This window comes from Ambystoma mexicanum, chromosome 11, assembly GCF_040938575.1.
Source record: "Ambystoma mexicanum isolate Mex_15411 chromosome 11, UKY_AmexF1_1, whole genome shotgun sequence".
NCBI classification, from domain to species: Eukaryota; Metazoa; Chordata; class Amphibia; order Caudata; family Ambystomatidae; genus Ambystoma; species Ambystoma mexicanum.
In genome coordinates this window covers 17,874,363-17,897,903 of record NC_090934.1, presented here as the reverse complement: position 1 = coordinate 17,897,903, position 23,541 = coordinate 17,874,363, and the positions used below count along the sequence as shown (strand labels likewise).

At 46.5% G+C, this 23,541-nt stretch overlaps 1 protein-coding gene across 1 annotated transcript in view; it reads left to right on the top strand.

Annotated features, from left to right (window-relative positions):
* BMP8A (bone morphogenetic protein 8a) overlaps positions 1 to 23,541 on the top strand; it is a 227,877-nt gene that overhangs the window by 103,713 nt on the left and 100,623 nt on the right. The window contains exon 2 of the mRNA XM_069622415.1: positions 21,519 to 21,711. Within this exon, the coding sequence (XP_069478516.1) occupies positions 21,519 to 21,711 (193 nt within the window). The remainder of the gene's footprint in view (positions 1 to 21,518; positions 21,712 to 23,541) is intronic.

Below are 23,541 nucleotides of genomic sequence, written 5' to 3'. Positions count from 1 at the left end.
GTTTAAAGAGCACCCTTGCTGCTTCCAGAGGCTTTTCTCCTCCTGTGGTGCCTCCCCTTGGAGTTCCATTAATTGGGTTTTCTCCATATTCCTATAACTGTCAGGTTCACTTCGTGCAACAATCATTCTCTCATGCACATCAGTTAATTCAACATTCATTATAATTTCGTCTTTGGTCGACACACACTTGGCTTCTGTGTCTGCTGCTTGATTTCCTCGTGAGATAAAGTTTGTCCCTTTCATGTGGACGGTGCATTTTACGGCCGCTATACCCACTGGGAGTTGTAGTGCCTTAATCAGCCTGTCCAATAGGGCTGCGTGCTGCACTGGCGTGCCATCCGCTCAGAGGTAGCCCCTCCTTTTCCAGCACGCTAGGCCTGTGTGCACTGTTGATGTCACATAGGCAGAGTCACTGTACACTGTCACTTCCTGGTCTGCGTGATTCTTGAGTGCGAGTATCAACGCCAATAATTCTGCAGCTTGCGCTGAATAATGGGGTGGTAATCGTGCACTAATAAGTACTCGAAGCTCTTCATTTGCTATGTGCTTCATCACAGCGACGCCTGTATACCTCTGCCTATCATTTTGATAGATTCTCAAAGAACCGTCAACAAAGACAATTTCTCCTTCTGCCAATGCATTTTCTTTCACTCTGGGAATCTCATCATAAAATTCTTCATAGTTCACGCAGTCATGAATCGGCTCTCCTTCAGTGACTGGCTCTGCTATAAACATAGCTGGGTTTACTATCTTACGTCGAATTATCTTAATCGATGGATTTGATATGATAACTTCATTTGTAGAAGCTCTCTGAGATGTCAATGTTCCTTTTGGTTTCTCTAGAATGGCAAATAATGTGTGCTCGACGAACAACGTCATTGAGCATCCCATCACAATGGTTGCAGCCTTCTCTATGGCGAATGCTGAGGCAGATGAACTTTGTTTGCATGGGAAGTGACCTCTCATCACTGGGTCCAAATTTCCACTGTATTATGCCAGGGGCTTGTACCCCTATGTGGTTCTCGGTGTGAGTACTGCCGTCATGACGTTGCCATTCATGTGTAAAAACAAGTAGAATTCCTCTGCATAATTGGGAATCCCTAAAACTGGTGCCGTGCAAACGGCCCTTTTTAGTTCGAAAAATCCTTCTTTCATGGTTTCGGTCCATTCAATGTTTTCTTTTGTCCCCTGTGCCTTCTTTAGGGCTTGCAACATGGGCTTGGGATAGGGGCTGTAGTCAAAGACCCATTCCCTGACATAATTGCATAGTCCTAGAAAACTCTGCATTTGTTTTATCGTGTGTGGCTTGACTATGTTTAATATAGCTTCAGCCCTTTCAGGGGTAACCCTTTTCCCCTCATGTGAGATCAGCTGGCCTATGTACAGCAATTCTTGTTGACATTAATGTAACTTCTCTTTGTCAACTTTATATCATTTATCAGCCAATACAGTCAACAGCTGAATGGAGTCGTGTCTGCACGTTTCTTCTGTTGTGCTACAAATTAAGATGTCATCCACATATTGCAAGACAACACTCTCTAATGAAATATTGCTTAAGTCCATCTGCAGGACTCTGTTGAAAATTGAAGGAGACTCACAGTACCCCTGAGGTAACCTCACGTTTCAGATGCATTTGTCTGAATGTGAATGACGTCAAATCTTGGGAGTCTTTGTGCAATGGGATTGAGAAAAATGTATTTTTCAGGTCAATCACCGTGAAATATTTCGTTCAACGGGTATATTACATAGGATAGTGGACGGGTTAGGGACTAGAGGGAACTCGGCCTCCACAATATCATTTATCGGCCTTAGATCTTGGATTAAACACCAAGATGTTGTATGACGATTCTGATGTCACTAATATGCCCTGCTCCATCATAGCAGAAATTGTTTTGAAAATCCCTTCATCTGCTTCTCTAGACATGGGATACTGTCGTGCTTTTGGTAAAATTGCTCCTGGTTCCAATGTAATCCTTACTTCTCCCACTCCTTTAAACAAGCCTACGTCATAAGGGCCTGTAGTCCACACTGAGACAGGCACCTTGGCCATGTCGTCATCAAAATATTCAGGACGTTTTTTGTGCTAACATCATTTTCTGGGGCACCTCTCTTTTGATCATTTTCACCCAATAAATGAGATTAACCTCAACTGTTGTTTCATCTACACCTGTTTGTTCTTCAAACAGATTGTCATCAGTGACATAAGTCAATCTGTACCCTTCCTCAATGGCGATTACTGTGCACCATTGTCTGCCTTCGTCATCACAGCCGTTGATCAGTGTCATTTTTCCCCGCACTATGGCTGTGTGTATTGCCAAGGGAAACACTTGTCCCATTTCCTCATGCATAGGTATTCTTGGCCTAAATAAAAACTCATCTAGGGGTTCTCATTGGTTTGTCTGTAATGCCTGGTAACCATGACATTAATATACGCACTCCATACGCAAATATGTCTGGTTCCAATGAGACAGCTCTCATAGCCGTTTGTCCCGCGTATTCTCTAATAATTTCGCATACATTCAAATAATACATTCCTGGAGTTGAACATACTATGCCCTTCTCCGTGAACGAGATTATCATGTTTATCTCTGTCATTAGGTCTCGTCCCAATGTATTTACTGGAGTTTGCCTTCCATATTGCAGTGGCACATTCATGTCACATTCTCCTATAGAGACTGGAAGTTCTTTTGTAAAAGGAACACGACTTGCTGCTTCTGTGAAGCCCTGAGTATTTATGGCATCGCCGGACAAGGAAAACTTGCCTTCACGTATACACGAGCGTGTTGCACCTGTGTCAACTAAGAAGCAATATTCTTTATCCCCTATGAGGACATCTACCCTTGGTTCCTCGTGAGGGTCTGGTGTCACTGATAGGATAGAACACATCAGGTTGCCCAGTGAGCTGTCCTAGTCCATATATAACTTTGTCCCATGTTGAGTGAATGGACTTCCTCCATCCACAGTGCTATTTCTCATTCCAGAATTAAGTGCCTGTCCTGTACTTGTTGTCTGTGACAGTTGCATCGAAGACTGTTGAGACTGACCTTGTGAAAAATGTGTCATATTCTGAGATTGCAAGGTTTGTTGTGCTCACGGCGTTTGCTGTTGCACCGTGTAATTTTGTGCAACTCCATTTCCATCCTCTGTAAAAACATAGGTGGATTCACCATCCCTACTCTTGTTCCTTGGTTGTTTTGTACCATGCCTTGACTTCTACATGTGCGTGCTAGATGCCCTGCCATCCCACATGTCCAACATATTGGCGGTGGTCTGATTATTTGCCCATTTGACATATCCTGATTGCCGTTTTGCATGTTTTGAAAAACTCCCTGATTACCTTGGAAACCTCCCTGATTACTCTGGAAACCTTTTCCTCAAAAGACTCTCCCTCTGGGGTAAAACTCATTACTGCTTTGATCAACCTGCCTTTGATTATTGACCTGCTGTATGTTCGATCCTTCTTTGCTAGTTATCATTGCCCCTTCAATGGCATATTTTGACAATTTCTTCTGCACTAATTTTGCCACTTCAGCTTTTCGTGCAGCCTCTTTTTTGCAATATTTCTCTTGCAGCAGCCTTCAATAGTGAGCTATGGTCAACTGTATTTCAGACCATGGTTTGGCCTCAATTCCTACCAATTTCTTGAGCTGCTTCTGTACCTGATCCAGCAGCCCTTGGCATAATATATGGTAGAACACAGGTATGGACTTCCCCCAAGATTCACGAGTTTCCAGCACCCATGCGTCTAGGAAATTCTGAATGTAAACCAATGGATCTTCTGACTCCTTCATTGTTTGTGTCATTATAGGTCCCATGTCTGAAGTGTCCGGGTATAGCAATGGTAATGCTTTCCATACCGCAGCTCTGCAATTGGTAAACGGAGCTCCATCATGCGTGGTATTAACTGTAGTCACACCAGGGTAACCACCTGCACATGTCCTCACATCGTCAGCTCTATCACCAAGTATGGTGATTAAAAGACCCTTAATGTCCCTGATAGCTAACGTGTCCCCTCCCGTCATTTTTTCTAGCTCATGTATCCATTTTCCAGCTCCCGATGTCAACATTGGAAGCTTATTTTTCAGGTTTTCTCGATCCCTGTATGGCCAAGGTATATACTGTAGCCTCGTTCCTCCTTTTTCAAGTAACGGAAATTGTAACACATGGCACACCTTTTCCTCCCTCATCATTTTTCTATCCACTGCAGGGGTAATATTCCCACAGTGCTGTCTACCTGCCAATGTCCTTAGTCTGCTCACATAGGACGGTGGAGACACCCCCCTCTGAACGTAAGATACTCCTTTGTGTCGGTCTGATTGTGTGGCTGACTCTGATGTCTTGGGTGCAGACTCACTAGAGTATGACCATCTTATTCCCTTTCCTCTAGAGAAGCATTTTTTGTGTCTTCTCTCATCTTCCTTTTCCTCATATTCCTCTCTTTCTGTGTCTGATGTTGTCTGTACTCAACTCGTGTAACTCCTCTCATCTTCCTCATTCCTATTTAGTGTCAACCTATCTAGGGACAGCTCTCTATTTCTGCTACTTCGGGAGGCGTCCTTAGTGTAATACAACTGAGTGCTCTCAAGACGCTCGTCCTCTCTTCTCTCTCAGGGTACCTGTTCTAGCCCCATTTCATCATATATTCTATTGATCGTCTCTCTGATGCTTCTGGTGTCAAAGTCATTGTCAATATTTGCTCTAGACGTGCCTGGTACTGAATCCTACTCAGGTAAGAATACTTCTATGTCCTTCCAGTCTACAACTGGATCGGGTTTTTTGACCTCTTTCCAGATATTCAAGATCCCGTGCCCTCTGTCTTCTCTTGCGTTCTATGTCGTTATCGAACTCTCTGTTCCTATCTTCTTCCTGTTTCTTTGCATCTTTGCGTTCATTTGCCTTTCGTATTTCCTCATCCCTTTGTCTTTTTATTCTCTTCTCCCGTATCTTTTGTGCTTCTTCTTCTATTATTCTTTGTTCCTGCCTGTCCTGGTCATTAGCTGCTCTTGGCTTATGATCGTGTTTCCTTTCTTGCTCTTCACGATACAGCTGCTCTCGTCTCTGTCTATCTTTTTTCCTGATTCTTTCATCTCTCAATCCTTTTTCCTTTTCCTTATCTTTCCTTTTTGAATTGTCTGACTTTCCCTTTTGTCTCACGTCCTCAATGCCTTTACCATTGAGTTTCAATACAATCTGACCTCCCATCCATTAGTTCTGTTTGAATGCCATCTCATCAGTTCTGTCCTCATCTCCTTTCCATCTCTTTCCCTCTCTACTTGTATCTAGAGATGTACTTGCTTGTGCTTGATCTCCTTTTTCCTTTTCGCGTCTCTCCTTGTCCTTCGGGACTTTGGAGGTGATATCTCTATCTCTGTCTTTGTCTGGGTTTTCGTCACTACTTTGCATAGGAGATTCATATGCCGGGTTGCTATATCCCGTGGCTGCTTTAAGTTCTCTCAAAGGATACAATCCTTCATTTTTACTGGCTTCGCTTTTTGTTTCAGACGGGGCGGGTGGCGCCGAAGGCATTTCACCCCCTCTGTGCATATGTTAAGTATCCAATCTAACGGTGGCCCCTCCTCCTTATCCTCTTGGTTCATCTTCAAAAGCTCTAAAGTAGGTAGGCATTTATCTAACTTTTTGCCAGTATACGTGGCGTGCAAATATGCCATCATGTGTTGCAGGAGCGTTTTAGATAGCGATCCGTCTTGGGGCCATGGCATAAACATTTTGTGGGCGGTTCCTTTAACCCATTCCGCACTGTACTTCTTCAGCTTAGGTGCATGTTTTGGCAACTGTTTGCACAAGTGTACTAACGGTGTAATGTCTTCCATGCTTAAATCTGTTTATCTTGTCCCTATATAACACTTTATTATGCTTTATGTTTCTCAACCAAAATCAACAATATGAGCAAGCACCAATCCTGTTTTTTCCTAAAAATGTTACTTTTTCTTTTTCAAACAACAACCATCAATTCATTTCATACAACATGTTTTCTATACAATTGCACAATTTTCATGCTATTTCCCCCAAAAATGTTCTTACCTCGTGACGTCAGAAAAAAGGGACAGAAAAAACACAATGCAGACGTAAGAGACTAGACAGACTCCGGCCGGATACATAAATCTCCTGCCCCTATCATTATTCCGATATGGAATGTAAGCCCATTTCTTTGAAAAATGTCTTTAATCGTTTTGGTCTCCTACTGCATCCTATTTTTTTCAGGACTTTAAATGCAGGCTTCTTCTAGCGCTATATTAAAACTAGGTATTTGGGCGTATCCTCCTTGCTCGGGTATCCTCCCGGTATCTCTCTCTATTCTCAGGTATCCTCCCGGTATCTCTCTTCTATTGCTGGGGTAGCTTTAAGTTAATATTTTCCCCTTATATATGTTATGCTCTTACTCTGTTGTTATTTTTGTGCCACCTCCCTCCGTTACCTTCCCTTACTTGTTCTAAGGCATGTAACTTTTTGCCAAAGCATTTAGTCTTTTTCACTCACCGCTCGCATTTTTTTCCTTTCTGGATGCTCGGGATCACCGCCTTCATTACCGCCTCTCCTTGCTGTTCGTCCGATTAGCTGCTCGTAGAAGTGGGAAGGGGTTTGTGGGGGAATGCACAGGTTCCTTCAGACCTAACCTGCAGGGTTTATCCACTAGACTATCCACTATCCCCAAGGAGCCTCTCATTCTACTTAGCCAGATGGCAAAATGACTTGTGATATTGCAGAGGACCCAGAGTTACTTATGTCGATGGCCAATGGGTGTCTTCTTCTAATCGATTCTAATCAAACCATCAATCTCTGCTACCAAGTGTGCGGTAGGGACCCCAGCCGGCACATAGGACTGGGGGTTTCCCAAACAGCACTTTAAGATGAGTAGCAGCACCCTTGAGATGGATGGGGTTGCTGATTAGTACTCTAGTATCAAATCAATAATGACAACTCAATAGTTTGGCAAAGGGAGTCCGTTTAATGACAAGTACAAAAAACAGGGAGTTCATGAATATCAGCAATCGCTCGATCTTCCTTCTCTCTTCATCTCCAATTACTTTCAGAAAAAACATAGTATTTATACCAAAAACTTGTCATCACCGACGTGTAATTTCTTAAAGCGTAGCATGCACTTCATTGGTTCTAGGAAGGTAACTTTAATATAGGCACTATATCTGTATATGGTAACGGGGATGCTCGGGATCACCGCCTTCATTACCGCCTCTCCTTGCTGTTCGTCCGATTAGCTGCTCGTAGAAGTGGGAAGGGGTTTGTGGGGAAATGCACAGGTTCCTTCAGACCTAACCTCCAGGGTTTACACCTAGACTATCCACTATCCACAAGGAGCCTCTCGTTCTACTTAGCCAGATGGCAAAATGACTTGTGATATTGCAGAGGACCCAGAGTTACTTATGTCGATGGTCAATGGGTGTCTTCTTCTAATCGATTCTAATCAAACCATCAATCTCTGCTACCAAGTGTGCGGTAGGGACCCCAGCCGGCACATAGGACTGGGGGTTTCCCAAACAGCACTTTAAGATGAGTAGCAGCACCCTTTGAGATGGATGGGGTTGCTGATTAGTACTCTAGTATCAAATCAATTATGACAACTCAATAGTTTGGCAAAGGGAGTCCGTTTAATGACAAGTAAAAAAAACAGGGAGTTCATGAATATCAGCAATCGCTCGATCTTCCTTCTCGCTTCAACTCCAATTACTTTCAGAAAAAACATAGTATTTATACCAAAAACTTGTCATCACTGACGTGTAATTTCTTAAAATGTAGCATGCACTTCATTGGTTCTAGGAAGGTAACTTTAATATAGGCACTATATTTGTATATGGTAACGGGGAGAGGGGATTGGATAAACAATATCAGGTGGGGCAACTAAGCCCTTCCTTAAAAATGGCTACTGTAAACGTCACTAAAAGTACGATGTCTCATTGGTTCTACTAACTATAGGACCCTAGATTACATAGTTCACTCTGATTGGGTTGGCATCAACCCCCCTCATACTTTTCCATTTGCTTAGCAGCGTGCAGAATAGCTGGCCAGGTGCAGGGAGTTTGTCTGCCCCCCAGCTTCCCTCCAATTATTGTTACAATCAATCATCACCTCAGTGGCCATGTGTCAATTATTTATTTGTATTTTGGCCTCAAGTCTGCTTCTTGGTCAGGGAAGGTTAAGGCATCTGGGCATGGCAAGGGTCCATGCGTAGGTGTGAAAGTTTCAACCCTTCTGCTTGCTCGGTCACGTGATTCCGACACTGTGAAATCGTCTTATTCTCCATGCAATTTGGTGTATTTGATTTAATTCTGCCAGTCTTCTGCCATCTGTGGCTTATCTTAACCTTTCTGCGCAGGATACTGTGTTCTTCTTTTCATTCATTGTAACCACTGTTGGTCTATTTCAGCTGATATGACCTTGGCGTCTTGGCATGGTTGTCTTCGTCTGAGTTTCTCCCTGTCTTTAATTTTCGATTTGTTTGCTGCAAAGTTCTCCTCTTGAGACCTTTAGCAACCTTTGGTCGATTCTGCTCTTGTGCATAGTGGAAGTATACTTGTATAAAGTGCTTTCTTGAGGTAAATATGTACATGTGGCACTTGCCGCAATTTATCTTACTACTAAGCATAAGCAAGCCTCACGATTTCTGTGCTTCTTATGGTTACTGTGCATATGTACACGTTTAAACTTGCTGAATATCTTCATCACGCTCGTGGCATAAGCTTCTGACATTTTGACATCAATTATTTCACTTTAGGCTCAGGATGTCACTTATCCATGGTGTTTCGTCTCTTTTCATCATTCTCAAGTCGTTATATCTTCTATATGTGAGTCAGTCCGGGTTCTTATGACGTCACCATTCGTCTTCTTTTAGTAGCTTCTTGGCTTCTTCAGGTATTGCATTCTGACAATATTCATTCTGTCTCATTGGTCGATATGGTTTTCTCAATGGGTACCTCACTGTCCAGGTTTTCTTATGTGTCGGTACTTCAATTGGTGTTGTTCCTCTGATGGGTACTGGACAGAGCCCCACTGCGGCTCTCTGCTGGTTTATTTGTTCATCATATGTCATATTTCAGCGTGAATGTTCCTGGTACTTCAAAATGGGTGGTTGGAGTGTGAATCGTGCTTGGTACCTCCTCTACACCTGAATATGGTGAAAGATATCCTCAGCACTCTGAAACGTAACTTCCACGATCAGATGTTTGTTTAAGCGCCTAAATGCAGTTAACATTAGATTTCGGCAGGATGGTTGATAGAAGGTGGCCAGGGACTGTGGGTGTTCATAAAGGGGAGGAGTGCAGAAAGCTGAAAAATAGTTACAAGCAGGTGATCGTATGATGCATTTCTTTTTGTCCCTGTCCTTCCTGTAGACTTGATAGAACAGTCATGAAACAGAATGTTTGGGCTCATATTACTTTGCATTCCGGTAAATGAAGGGGCAGGAGAAAAATAGAGATATACTTACACTTGTTTTTTTAAGTGTATTTCAGTTTACAATAAACTTTTCACACTATTTTTAAGAATAGTGTTATTAATACACAAAATGTGTAGAAATTAGATTCAATGTAAAACATTTAGAATAAAGTTCAAACTTAGACATAGTTAAGATCATAATAAAACTTGAATAAAACCATTTCAGTTCCAAGTTGACCGAAGTGTCAATCACAAGCAGCCACAGCGTTCTTCAAAAGTGTCCCTCAGTCACCAATCACTACAGCGCTTTTAGCCGATCCAGACCAAGCTCAGCTCATATTCTCCCAGCTTAATTAACTTATAGATGATTCTATTCATTCTCCCAAGGCTAATCTGAGAGATTGATTAGAAGTTAACATTAGTTTATCCCATGAAAATTTGTCAAGACCCGATTGGTTGAATGAATAAAAGGACACAGAGGTATGATCCTCTCATTAAAAAAGGCAGGGTATTCTAGTACCAAATGAAAACAGGACTCCAACGGTGCCTGCCCACACAACCTAAATCCGCCAAGTTCCTTCGGTAAGCCTACTTTAGGACCAATCACCTCGAGGGTTGGTAGACAATTCAAACAAAATCTAAGATGGCGTTCCCTACTTTTCTGAGAATTTTGTGTAGGTACAATCTTGGTTTATCAATGGGAGGTAGAAATTCATTTTTTCTTTAAACAACACCAATCTCCCCAAATCCTCGATGTCCATACACAAGTCCCAATGTTTGATTTTCTTTTTCAATACATAAACTGAATCTAGAACGTCAAGATCAACCATCTTATAAAAGGGCAAAAATCTCCTATGAAATAAAGTTAAAAAAAGCCTAGGGTTCGACTCGTAAAGGTAGAAACCCTGTGTTGTTTTTGCAGAGTGCATATGTTTATTTAAATGAAAGACATTTCGCTTGGCACCCTGGGCCCACCATAAAGTTAGTTCAAATTCCGATCTGTTTGCATTGATTGGGACTCACTTTGGAAGAGCCATGGTGGGCATCCAGATTTTGCTTTCCAAGAATTTCCTACTTGTCATTGTCACCAGTTCACAGCTATACATACCAATTGCAATGACTTTCAATCGGTAAAACTCTATTCGTGTAGTGAGCCCTTCTCGTTTGTATGCTGGAGCCTGGCTCCTTCCTATCCAGGTGCCAACACAATGCTCTATTTTGATCTAGTTTCAGTTCCTACACTAATGCCATTTAAACTACCTATTTCTGTATGGCAGTTTACATGAGCTGCCTATTTAAGTGTAAGTCATGGATTCTGCGTTAGTGTTCTCTTCACGTTTATATTTCTGGAATGGAGTAAGGCTGTCTCAGTTAGTATTATTTTTCACCTGCTCGGTACTGGTGAGTACCGGGGTCAGAGGTTGGTACTTGCGAGTTTATCTGTACCCTTACAATACCATGGCAATTGTATTCAGGCATTTGCAAGTAAGACATTTCACATGAGGAAATTAGCGAAGAAGGAAGTGAATTTTGAATGGGTTAGCCATTGTGAAATGGAATTTGTGGAGATAAAAAAGGCTCTCAATCAAACACCAATTCTGAGCAATTATGATACATGTAGAGTGAGTGTTGTAACAACGGATGTAAGCAACAAGGGTTTGGGTGCACTCCTGTTACAAAGAGAAGGAGAACAGAAGTTCACAATGGCTTTGCATCTAGTGTTTTAAAACAATCGGAAATAAACTATTCTACTAAAGGGAAGGAATCGCTGGCAATCAAATGGGCAGTGGAGAAATTCAGACCATTCTTATGGGGAACTAGGTTTGTGCTGATGTCAGACCACAAACCGTTAAAGGAGATTTTAACTTCCAAGGGTTTGGACACGCTGTCGTTCCATCACTAACTTGCAGGAGCATACATGGGATGTGCAATATGTTCCGGCATTCGGAATAAACCAGCGGATTGCTTGTCGAGACTCACTAATGTGATAGATGATGGTGAGGAGGAGTGCAAGCAACAAGTTCTTAGTGTAGAACAAGGAACTGTGTCTAAGGAGGAGTAGAAAGAGGCCATGAATTCGGATGTAAGGATTGAAAGATACTCTGGAAAGTGGGAGCATGTCGAGGATTTCAATCATAAGCAAATAAAATGGTTTATAATGAGTGGCATTTTTAAAATGGGTTTGTTTTGAGAGGTGATCAAATTGTTCCACCAGTTGGAGAGAGAGAAAAAATGATGTTGGTTGCCCATGGTTGGAAATGTATCACACTTAGATGGATTAATGGGGACAAGACATGTATCATACTTGGATGGATTGTTGGGGGTGGGAAATGTATCGCACTTAGATGGATTTTTGGGGGTGGGAAATGTGTCACACTTAGATGGATTGTTGGGGGTGGGAAATGTATCACACTTAGATGGATTAATGGGGACAAGACATGTATCATACTTGGATGGATTGTTGGGGGTGGGAAATGTATCGCACCTAGATGGATTAATGGGGACAAGACATGTATCATACTTGGATGGATTGTTGGGGGTGGGAAATGTATCGCACTGAGATGGATTTTGGGGGTGGGAAATGTATTGCACTTAGATGGATTGTTGGGGGTGGGAAATGTTGTGCACTTTGGATTGTTGGCAGTAGGAAATGTGTCACACCTAAATGGATTGTTGAGGGTGGGAAATGTGTCACACTTAGATGGATTGTTGGGGGTGGGAAATCTATCGCACCTAGATCGATTGTTGGCGGGTGGAAACGTGTTGCACCTAGATGGATTGTTGAGGGTGGGAAATGTGTCGCACCTAGATGGATTGTTGGGGTAGGAAATGTGTTGCCACTAAATAACTGTACTAAAAACTCACCATTCTGCCTACTCACCCTCAAACTCTGAACTAAACACAAACACACCTCTACCGCACCACAATCCACACATGCTTCACAACATCAAACATGAAAGTAAACCGTACACAATCATACCTCAACACCACATGATGGCTACCAACTGAAAACGCACCAACACTCAGTGACCAGTTTCTTCAAGCTGAGCTGCCAACAGCACATCAAAGCTCTTTCTGATCTCCTTCTCAATCCCATTAACACACACCCTCAACCCTCTTTCCATTGGAGATCTGTCAGAGCACCAAGAGACACGCAACTGGTAACAGTGCCAGCAGTACAAGACCCATTAACATTAGCATTAACATGAGGGGCATCAAGGAATGTCAAAAACCTAACAAAGAGTTAGACAAGATTATTGTTGGCCAGGCATGGATATACAAATTGAGAGAATGGTCAGAGAATGCATTACGTGTGAAAATTCTACTAAGGGTTATGTTAGCAGGTCTAGCTCAATGATGGTCATGATGATCCCTACAGTTCTGTGGGAAAGAGTTGGTTTCTATATTGTTGGTCCTGTGAGGAGTCAAGGGAAACAAGTTTATTGTATGGTGTTATTTGATTTCTTGTCTAGAGGGGTTGAAGTACAGGAGACACAGAGTATATGCACCAGTGATATCATAAAATTCCATGATGTGGAATTTCAAGGGAAATATCCCCATATTTTACTTACTGAAAATGGTGTACAACTTGTATCGAACTAGATGTAGAATTTTCATCAGTGTAATGGTATTGAACATTGCACAAGTTCTATTTACCATCCTGAGACAAATGGTTTGGTTGAAAGATTTAATCATGTAATAAAGCAGAGTATGCAGGATGCCCCAGCAGATAACAAGGACTGGAAGAAGGCTGTTGATGAAACTGTGGGTGCGTACAGATTGTCTCCTCATTTCATGACTGGAGTTTGAGGTTCTCAGAGGCAGGAAGCCTAACACTAGAGTGTGTCCAAGGTGGATGGGTAGATCAAGTGTGAGTAAGGTGAGAGTGGAAGATGTTTGGAGAACAATTAGAGAGAGACAGATGAGTAACAAAGTTGTGTATGACATTCGCAAAGTATCCAAGGTGTGTGATGGGGTGGAAGTTGACTGTGTGCAGATTGAACTGCCCCTTGCATTACACAGGCAAGGTGGGTCTTGTTCCAAAGCCATAATGGTGACAGAGGTGATGCAAGGAGTTGTAAGGACGGCAGATGAAAGGGATTGAAATATCGGTAGAGTGAGTAAGCATGAAAATCCATTACTGTCAAGTACCAATGGTAAAAGGACTGTTGGCCTATTTTAGTCATGCACAGAAACCTCGTAGTCGTTATCTCCTGTGTTTTCCCGACAATAACACTTGGGTGACCTACATGAGATTTTGACTCGATTTAATCCACACGGTTTTCTGCATTAGCAAATGGCAGGGTCATGGAGTGTCTGACTTGAGCCATATTTGCAGGTTCTGTGCAAATTTGAAACCCTACAGCACTTATTTTTGTACTGTCCTTACTTTGAATGTCAAAGCCAAACATGTTTAGACATGGATATAGGAGCTTCCTCGAACCTTGCACGGTACCTGGTTTGGACACGTTGCATGTGGGGTAACAGCAACTCGATAATATTGGTCACGGTGTGACTTTTGGGGACTTTTAAGGCTGCTTTAAAGGAAAACAACTTCAGGCTAATAGACATTATGGCTTAGGTGCAATTTCTGGGTGTGCCCTATGCTAGTATGTCTGGTGTATTAAATTCTATAATTGGAGCAGATGGAAGTATATTCATGTGAAAAATAACTAGACGTGTTAATCTAAGACGCTTGCTTTCACTAGAGAATTTGAAAAAATGCCAGGGTATGTTTTGATGTTGGTTGTATTATGGGAAGTGCGTTTTTCTTTTTGGTAACTCCTTCACAACTCTGACTTGATTTCTGGTAGCCCTTCTTTGTGTTAACTGACATAAAGGTATAAAGACCCAGTCTTAGGTCACAGTCGGTTTTACCTGATGGACTGAGTACTATTTGATTTTAAGAAACACTATGTATTATTTTTATTTGAAATGAACTTTGTCTCATGACTATGAATGGAAATGTTCAATACTGATATTTGTTATTCTTTTGAGTAATGTAACCCGAAAGTGAAGAGGGCAACGCTGTTTTATTTGTGGCAACATATCGTGGTTTGAAAACTTTTTATTCTTAGGCAGTTGAAAAACTGTAATGTGTAATGTAGTGTTCTTATTCTTTGCCGTATCATATGTTTTGTTGCCAATTTGTAAAGGTGTAACTAAATTTACAGCCAAAAACAAAATAAAAAACAAACAAACTAATAAAGAAAAAAGGACTGCTGGTAGGGATGGCATACAACACCAAGGTAATGCGAAGGGGAATGGTAATGAGGAGGCAGATATGCCCCGTGCTGATAGGCCCAGGAGGGGAATGGCAATGAGCTGGCAGATATGCCCCGTGCTGATAGGCCCAGGAGGGGAATGGCAATGAGCTGGCAGATATGCCCCGTGCTGATAGGCCCAGGAGGGGAATGGCAATGAGCTGGCAGATATGCCCCGTGCTGATAGGCCCAGGAGGGGAATGGTAATGAGGAGGCAGATATGCCCCGTGCTGATAGGCCCAGGAGGGGAATGGCAATGAGCTGGCAGATATGCCCCGTGCTGATAGGCCCAGGAGGGGAATGGCAATGAGCTGGCAGATATGCCCCGTGCTGATAGGCCCAGGAGGGGAATGGCAATGAGCTGGCAGATATGCCCCGTGCTGATAGGCCCAGGAGGGGAATGGCAATGAGCTGGCAGATATGCCCCGTGCTGATAGGCCCAGGAGGGGAATGGCAATGAGCTGGCAGATATGCCCCGTGCTGATAGGCCCAGGAGGGGAATGGCAATGAGCTGGCAGATATGCCCCGTGCTGATAGGCCGAGGAGGGGAATGGCAGTGAGCTGGCAGATATGCCCCGTGCTGATAGGCCCAGGAGGGGAATGGTAATGAGCTGGCAGATATGCCCCGTGCTGATAGGCCGAGGAGGGGAATGGCAATGAGCTGGCAGATATGCCCCGTGCAGATAGGCCCAGGAGGGGAATGGCAATGAGGCGGCAGATATGCCCCGTGCTGATAGGCCGAGGAGGGGAATGGCAATGAGCTGGCAGATATGCCCCGTGCTGATAGGCCGAGGAGGGGAATGGCAATGAGCTGGCAGATATGCCCCGTGCTGATAGGCCCAGGAGGGGAATGGCAATGAGCTGGCAGATATGCCCCGTGCTGATAGGCCCAGGAGGGGAATGGCAATGAGCTGGCAGATATGCCCCGTGCTGATAGGCCCAGGAGGGGAATGGTAATGAGCTGGCAGATATGCCCCGTGCTGATAGGCCCAGGAGGGGAATGGTAGTGAGCTGGCAGATATGCCCCGTGCTGATAGGCCCAGGAGGGGAATGGTAGTGAGCTGGCAGATATGCCCCGTGCTGATAGGCCGAGGAGGGGAATGGCAGTGAGCTGGCAGATATGCCCCGTGCTGATAGGCCGAGGAGGGGAATGGCAGTGAGCTGGCAGATATGCCCCGTGCTGATAGGCCCAGGAGGGGAATGGTAATGAGCTGGCAGATATGCCCCGTGCTGATAGGCCGAGGAGGGGAATGGCAATGAGCTGGCAGATATGCCCCGTGCTGATAGGCCCAGGAGGGGAATGGCAATGAGCTGGCAGATATGCCCCGTGCTGATAGGCCCAGGAGGGGAATGGCAATGAGCTGGCAGATATGCCCCGTGCTGATAGGCCGAGGAGGGGAATGGCAGTGAGCTGGCAGATATGCCCCGTGCTGATAGGCCCAGGAGGGGAATGGTAATGAGCTGGCAGATATGCCCCGTGCTGATAGGCCGAGGAGGGGAATGGCAATGAGCTGGCAGATATGCCCCGTGCAGATAGGCCCAGGAGGGGAATGGCAATGAGGCGGCAGATATGCCCCGTGCTGATAGGCCGAGGAGGGGAATGGCAATGAGCTGGCAGATATGCCCCGTGCTGATAGGCCCAGGAGGGGAATGGCAATGAGCTGGCAGATATGCCCCGTGCTGATAGGCCGAGGAGGGGAATGGAAATGAGCTGGCAGATATGCCCCGTGCTGATAGGCCCAGGAGGGGAATGGTAATGAGCTGGCAGATATGCCCCGTGCTGATAGGCCCAGGAGGGGAATGGCAATGAGCTGGCAGATATGCCCCGTGCTGATAGGCCCAGGAGGGGAATGGCAATGAGCTGGCAGATATGCCCCGTGCTGATAGGCCCAGGAGGGGAATGGCAATGAGCTGGCAGATATGCCCCGTGCTGATAGGCCCAGGAGGGGAATGGCAATGAGCTGGCAGATATGCCCCGTGCTGATAGGCCGAGGAGGGGAATGGCAGTGAGCTGGCAGATATGCCCCGTGCTGATAGGCCCAGGAGGGGAATGGCAATGAGCTGGCAGATATGCCCCGTGCTGATAGGCCGAGGAGGGGAATGGCAATGAGCTGGCAGATATGCCCCGTGCAGATAGGCCCAGGAGGGGAATGGCAATGAGGCGGCAGATATGCCCCGTGCTGATAGGCCGAGGAGGGGAATGGCAATGAGCTGGCAGATATGCCCCGTGCTGATAGGCCCAGGAGGGGAATGGCAATGAGCTGGCAGATATGCCCCGTGCTGATAGGCCCAGGAGGGGAATGGCAATGAGCTGGCAGATATGCCCCGTGCTGATAGGCCGAGGAGGGGAATGGCAATGAGCTGGCTGATAGGCCCAGGAGGGGAATGGTAATGAGCTGGCAGATATGCCCCGTGCTGATAGGCCCAGGAGGGGAATGGTAATGAGCTGGCAGATATGCCCCGTGCTGATAGGCCCAGGAGGGGAATGGTAGTGAGCTGGCAGATATGCCCCGTGCTGATAGGCCGAGGAGGGGAATGGCAGTGAGCTGGCAGATATGCCCCGTGCTGATAGGCCCAGGAGGGGAATGGCAATGAGCTGGCAGATATGCCCCGTGCTGATAGGCCGAGGAGGGGAATGGCAATGAGCTGGCAGATATGCCCCGTGCTGATAGGCCGAGGAGGGGAATGGCAATGAGCTGGCAGATATGCCCCGTGCTGATAGGCCCAGGAGGGGAATGGCAATGAGCTGGCAGATATGCCCCGTGCTGATAGGCCGAGGAGGGGAATGGCAGTGAGCTGGCAGATATGCCCCGTGCTGATAGGCCGAGGAGGGGAATGGTAATGAGCTGGCAGATATGCCCCGTGCTGATAGGCCGAGGAGGGGAATGGCAATGAGCTGGCAGATATGCCCCGTGCAGATAGGCCCAGGAGGGGAATGGCAATGAGGCGGCAGATATGCCCCGTGCTGATAGGCCGAGGAGGGGAATGGCAATGAGCTGGCAGATATGCCCCGTGCTGATAGGCCCAGGAGGGGAATGGCAATGAGCTGGCAGATATGCCCCGTGCTGATAGGCCGAGGAGGGGAATGGAAATGAGCTGGCAGATATGCCCCGTGCTGATAGGCCCAGGAGGGGAATGGTAATGAGCTGGCAGATATGCCCCGTGCCGATAGGCCGAGGAGGGGAATGGCAATGAGCTGGCAGATATGCCCCGTGCCGATAGGCCGAGGAGGGGAATGGTAATGAGGTGGCAGATATGCCCCGTGCTGATAGGCCGAGGAGGGGAATGGCAATAAGCTGGCAGATATGCCCAGTGCTCATAGGCCCAGGAGGGGAATGGCAATGAGCTGGCAGATATGCCCCGTGCTGATAGGCCGAGGAGGGGAATGGCAATGAGCTGGCAGATATGCCCCGTGCTGATAGGCCCAGGAGGGGAATGGTAATGAGCTGGCAGATATGCCCCGTGCTGATAGGCCGAGGAGGGGAATGGCAATGAGCTGGCAGATATGCCCCGTGCTGATAGGCCGAGGAGGGGAATGGTAATGAGGTGGCAGATATGCCCCGTGCTGATAGGTCTAGGAGGGGAATGGTAATGAGCTGGCAGATATGCAACGTGCTGATAGGCCCAGGAGGGGAATGGCAATGAGGTGGCAGATATGCTCCGTGCTGATAGGCCCAGGAGGGGAATGGCAATGAGCTGGCAGATATGCCCCGTGCTGATAGGCCGAGGAGGGGAATGACAATGAGCTGGCAGATATGCCCCGTGCTGATAGGCCGAGGAGGGGAATGACAATGAGCTGGCAGATATGCCCCGTGCTGATAGGCCGAGGAGGGGAATGGTAATGAGCTGGCAGATATGCCCCGTGCTGATAGGCCGAGGAGGGGAATGGTAATGAGCTGGCAGATATACCCCGTGCTGATAGGCCGAGGAGGGGAATGGTAATGAGCTGGCAGATATGCCCTGTGCTGATAGGCCCAGGAAGGGATGCCCCGTGCTGATAGGCCGAGGAGGGGAATGGCAATGAGCTGGCAGATATGCCCCGTGCTGATAGGCCGAGGAGGGGAATGGCAATGAGGTGGCAGATATGCCCCGTGCTGATAGGCCGAGGAGGGGAATGGTAATGAGCTGGCAGATATACCCCGTGCTGATAGGCCGAGGAGGGGAATGGTAATGAGCTGGCAGATATGCCCTGTGCTGATAGGCCCAGGAAGGGATGCCCCGTGCTGATAGGCCGAGGAGGGGAATGGCAATGAGCTGGCAGATATGCCCCGTGCTGATAGGCCGAGGAGGGGAATGGCAATGAGGTGGCAGATATGCCCCGTGCTGATAGGTCCAGGAGGGGAATGGCAGTGAGGTGGCAGAAATGCCCCGTGCTGATAGGCCGAGGAGGGGAATGGCAATGAGCTGGCAGATATGCCCCGTGCTGATAGGCCCAGGAGGGGAATGGCAATGAGCTGGCAGATATGCCCCGTGCTGATAGTCCGAGGAGGGGAATGGCAATGAGCTGGCAGATATGCCCCGTGCTGATAGGCCGAGGAGGGGAATGGCAATGAGCTGGCAGATATGCCCCGTGCTGATAGGCCGAGGAGGGGAATGGTAGTGAGGTGGCAGATATGCCCCGTGCTGATAGGTCCAGGAGGGGAATGGCAGTGAGGTGGCAGAAATGCCCCGTGCTGATAGGCCGAGGAGGGGAATGGCAATGAGCTGGCAGATATGCCCAGTGCTCATAGGCCCAGGAGGGGAATGGCAATGAGCTGGCAGATATGCCCCGTGCTGATAGGCCCAGGAGGGGAATGGCAATGAGCTGGCAGACATGCCCCGTGCTGATAGGCCGAGGAGGGGAATGGCAATGAGGTGGCAGACATGCCCCGTGCTGATAGGCCCAGGAGGGGAATGGCAATGAGCTGGCAGACATGCCCCGGGCTGATAGGCCCAGGAGGGGAATGGCAATGAGGTGGCAGATATGCCCCGTGCTGATAGGTCCAGGAGGGGAATGGCAATGAGCTGGCAGACATGCCCCGTGCTGATAGGTCCAGGAGGGGAATGGCAATGAGCTGGCAGATATGCCCCGTGCTGATAGGCCCAGGAGAGTAAGCAGGAGGCCTGTGTATCGGATGAGTTTGGTGACTGATTCAGAAGGAATAATTCGGTCAGCGGCATCTCATTCACCAGTCGATTGACTTTTTCTTCTTATCTGTTTTCTGTGTTGGGTAGTTATTTACTCGGAACATGCCCTGCTATTGTTCCCCATCTGTGTTCATAGCATGTCTTACTGTCTTACTGTCTTACTGTCTTACTGTCTATTTTGCACATGGTTCGTTTTCTCGTTTATTCATTTTCCATTCAGTTCTCCTTTTTCCACTTAGTGTAGCATATTTGTAGTGTATTTTTCAGAGTATTGACAGATGTGTAGTGTTGTGGATAAGGGCGGGAGGTGTGTTCTTTAGAACAAGGGACCAATTCTTATTCCCTGTTCCACTGTAGGACAGATGTCAATTGGAGGCGAACCAATGATGCAAATACATGATCTCCCTTCCACTTACTGTGTAAAGCATCTCTTTTACAATCATGTGACTTTTCATCTCCATAGCGCAGCGTGCTATTTGGGACCTATTTTTTCACTTTTTAAACATCTATCACTTGCCTGCCAGAACTCAGCTGCAGCCCCACCCAATTACTGCTCTTCCAGGCCCACCCAGGTGGAAGGTCTTCCATGTTATAACCCCATGTCCATCAGTGCATACAGTCTGCTAGACACATCCAATCAGATCAGCCTCTGCAGGCATGGCATGCCAGGTCCATCCAATCAGACCACCCACCCAAACCTACCTACCTGCAGGTAGGGTCTGCAAGCCCCATGCAATCAGAGCAATTCCTGCAGATATAGCCTGAGAGGCCCATCCAATCACACCATCGCATGCATTTAGGACTGGCAGGCCCATCCAACCCACCCATTAACTTAGTATCTGCTCTAACACTAGAGACCCTTTTATAGTGTAATACAACTAGGGAGGGGTCATTATTGCAGGAAATTGCCTCACCTGAAAGGCGCCGATTGCCATACGTTGGGCAAGGGCCATTATCCTAAGTGATGGCTATTAGCAGGCTCTGCTAATAGCAATCTAGGGTTTGGAGCTATTGTGGTTGTGGTTTGTAATATTTAAATAATAAGGCAAACACCTGCATCGTACACTTGGTTGAGTTGAGACTGCTTCAGCCAGATCCAAGTGAATAGCGCATGCGTCAAGCGCTGGTCTCTGTAATTGGCCCAGCCGACAATTTGCCAATTCGAATCCTCTGCGGCCTTCGCTTTGCGCCCCTCCAAGGTCAATAAACGACCATAAATGGGGACATAGTAACACCTGTTATCACTCTGCTTAGAAGCCGGCGGAGAATCAGGACTCTGGAAGAACATACATTATGCATGGTGGGTAATGTAAAAGGGAGCATTTCTCTGTGGGAACATGTAAGCAGGGGTGCCTTTTTTAGCTTCCACTTTGGTGCGTTGAATTGAAAGCATAGAATTATTCTCGGTTGTTTCCACTTTTGCTTCTAAAGTCGGAGGGTTTAGAAAGCAGTCAATATCAGTAGTTACTGACTACATTCTGGGCATTCCGATTGGCCCTGCGTCGCTCATGTTGCGATTAAACCCCCTTGCGGTCACAAGCCCACATCAGCTCTCATGGGAGCGGGTGGGTTGCTGGGGGTGACATCAACAGAAGTGCCACGCCCTCTCCTCTGTGGGTAATTAATAATACTTAGCTGTATTGAAGCATGTCTATGAATGATGCGTCCACAGCCCTTCCCCCAACCTCCCCTGACAGATTGTGTGCTTGTGTCTTGCAGTTGAACACGACAGGGACACCTTCTATCAGAAACCCTACTGGAAAGAGTTCAAGTTCGACTTGACCCAGATCCCACCGGGGGAGGCCGTGACCGCAGCAGAGTTCAGAATTTACAAGATGCGAAGCGTGTCCCAGCACGCGAACAAGTCCCTGCACATCAGCATGTATGAGATTGTGAAGGAGCACAGCAACAGGTAACGGGGGAGGGGAGGCGGGTGTGAGGTAATGGCAAAAAGTACGGAGCACAGAGCGTAAGTGGCTCACTCAGGCAAACACTCTGCACCTGGCATCATTGGGGCAAACACTCTGCATCACTGGGGCAAACACCCTGCACCACGGGACTAATCAGGCCGAACCACTGGAGCACACCCAGCACATTTGGGGCAGAGGCCCTGCACCTCCCTGCATCACCCGGTCCAACACTTAACATCCCGTGGGCAGACACATCGCATAGCCCGGGAGAATATTATGCAGTGCACCGATTTGGCAAACATTCTGAGTCAACTCGTGAAATAGCCCCTATCATTGGTGAAAACAGCTCACATCACCTAGGGAAGCACCCCATATTCCATGACTAACACCCTGCATCACATAGGAGAACACTCCACAGCCCCCATGCAAATACCTTGCCCTTTCCAGGCAAATATCTGGTATCATATTCACATCACCTTAGCAAACATCCTGTATCACCATAGCAAATATCCTGCATCACCTTAGCAAACAACCTGCATCAGCTTAGCAAACATCCTGCATCACATAAGCAAGCATCCTGCATCACCTTAGCAAACACCCTGCATCACCTAACAATCAGCCTGCATCACCTAAGCAAACATCCTGCATCACCATAGCAAACATCCTGCATCACATAAGCAAACATCCTGCATCACCTTAGCAAACATCCTGCATCGCCTAACAATCAGCCTGCATCACCTAAGCAAACATCCTTCATCACCTTAGCAAACATCCTGCATCACCTTAGCAAATATCCTGCATCACCTTAGCAAACATCCTGCATCACCTTAGCAAATATCCTGCATCACCTTAGCAAACATCCTGCATCACCTTAGCAAATATCCTGCATCACCTAAGCAAATATCCTGCATCACCTTAGCAAACATCCTGCATCACATAAGCAAACATCCTGCATCACCTTAGCAAACACCCTGCATCACCTAACAATCAGCCTGCATCACCTAAGCAAACAGCCTGCATCACCTAAGCAAACATCCTGCATCACCTTAGCAAACATCCTGCATCACCTTAGCAAACATCCTGCATCACATAAGCAAACATCCTGCATCACCTTAGCAAACATCCTGCATCACCTTAGCAAAAATCCTGCATCACCTTAGCAAACATCCTGCATCACATAAGCAAACACCCTGCATCACCTAAGCAAACACCATGCATCACCTAACAATCAGCCTGCATCACCTAAGCAAACATCCTGCATCACCTTAGCAAACATCCTGCATCACCTAAGCAAACATGCAGCATCACCTAAGCAAACACCCTGCATCACCTTAGCAAATACCCTGCATCACCTTAGGAAGAATTCTGTTTCACCTTAGCAAATATCCTGCATCACATAAGCAAACATCCGCCATCACTTAAGCAAACAGCCCACATCACCTAGACAAATATCATGAATTGCCTAGCAAACACCCTGTAACACCTTAGCAAACATCCTGCATCACCTAGCAAACAGCCTGCATCACCTAGTAAACAGCCTGCATCCCCTAGGCAAATATCCTGAATCAACTAGGCAAACTCCCAGAAACACTTTAGCAATCAGCCTGCATCACCTAAGCAAACATCCTGCATTACTTAAGCAAACATTCAGCATCATCTGTGAAAACAGCGTACATCACTCAAGAAAACACTCACCTCCACTCTAGCAAACACCAAACTCCCCCAAGGTAAACATTTAGTATTTCCAGCAAACTCCCTATCAGCCAAGCACCAAGTTCCATCAAGAAAAACACCCTGCATCACCTAAGCAAACACCTTGCATCACCTAAGCA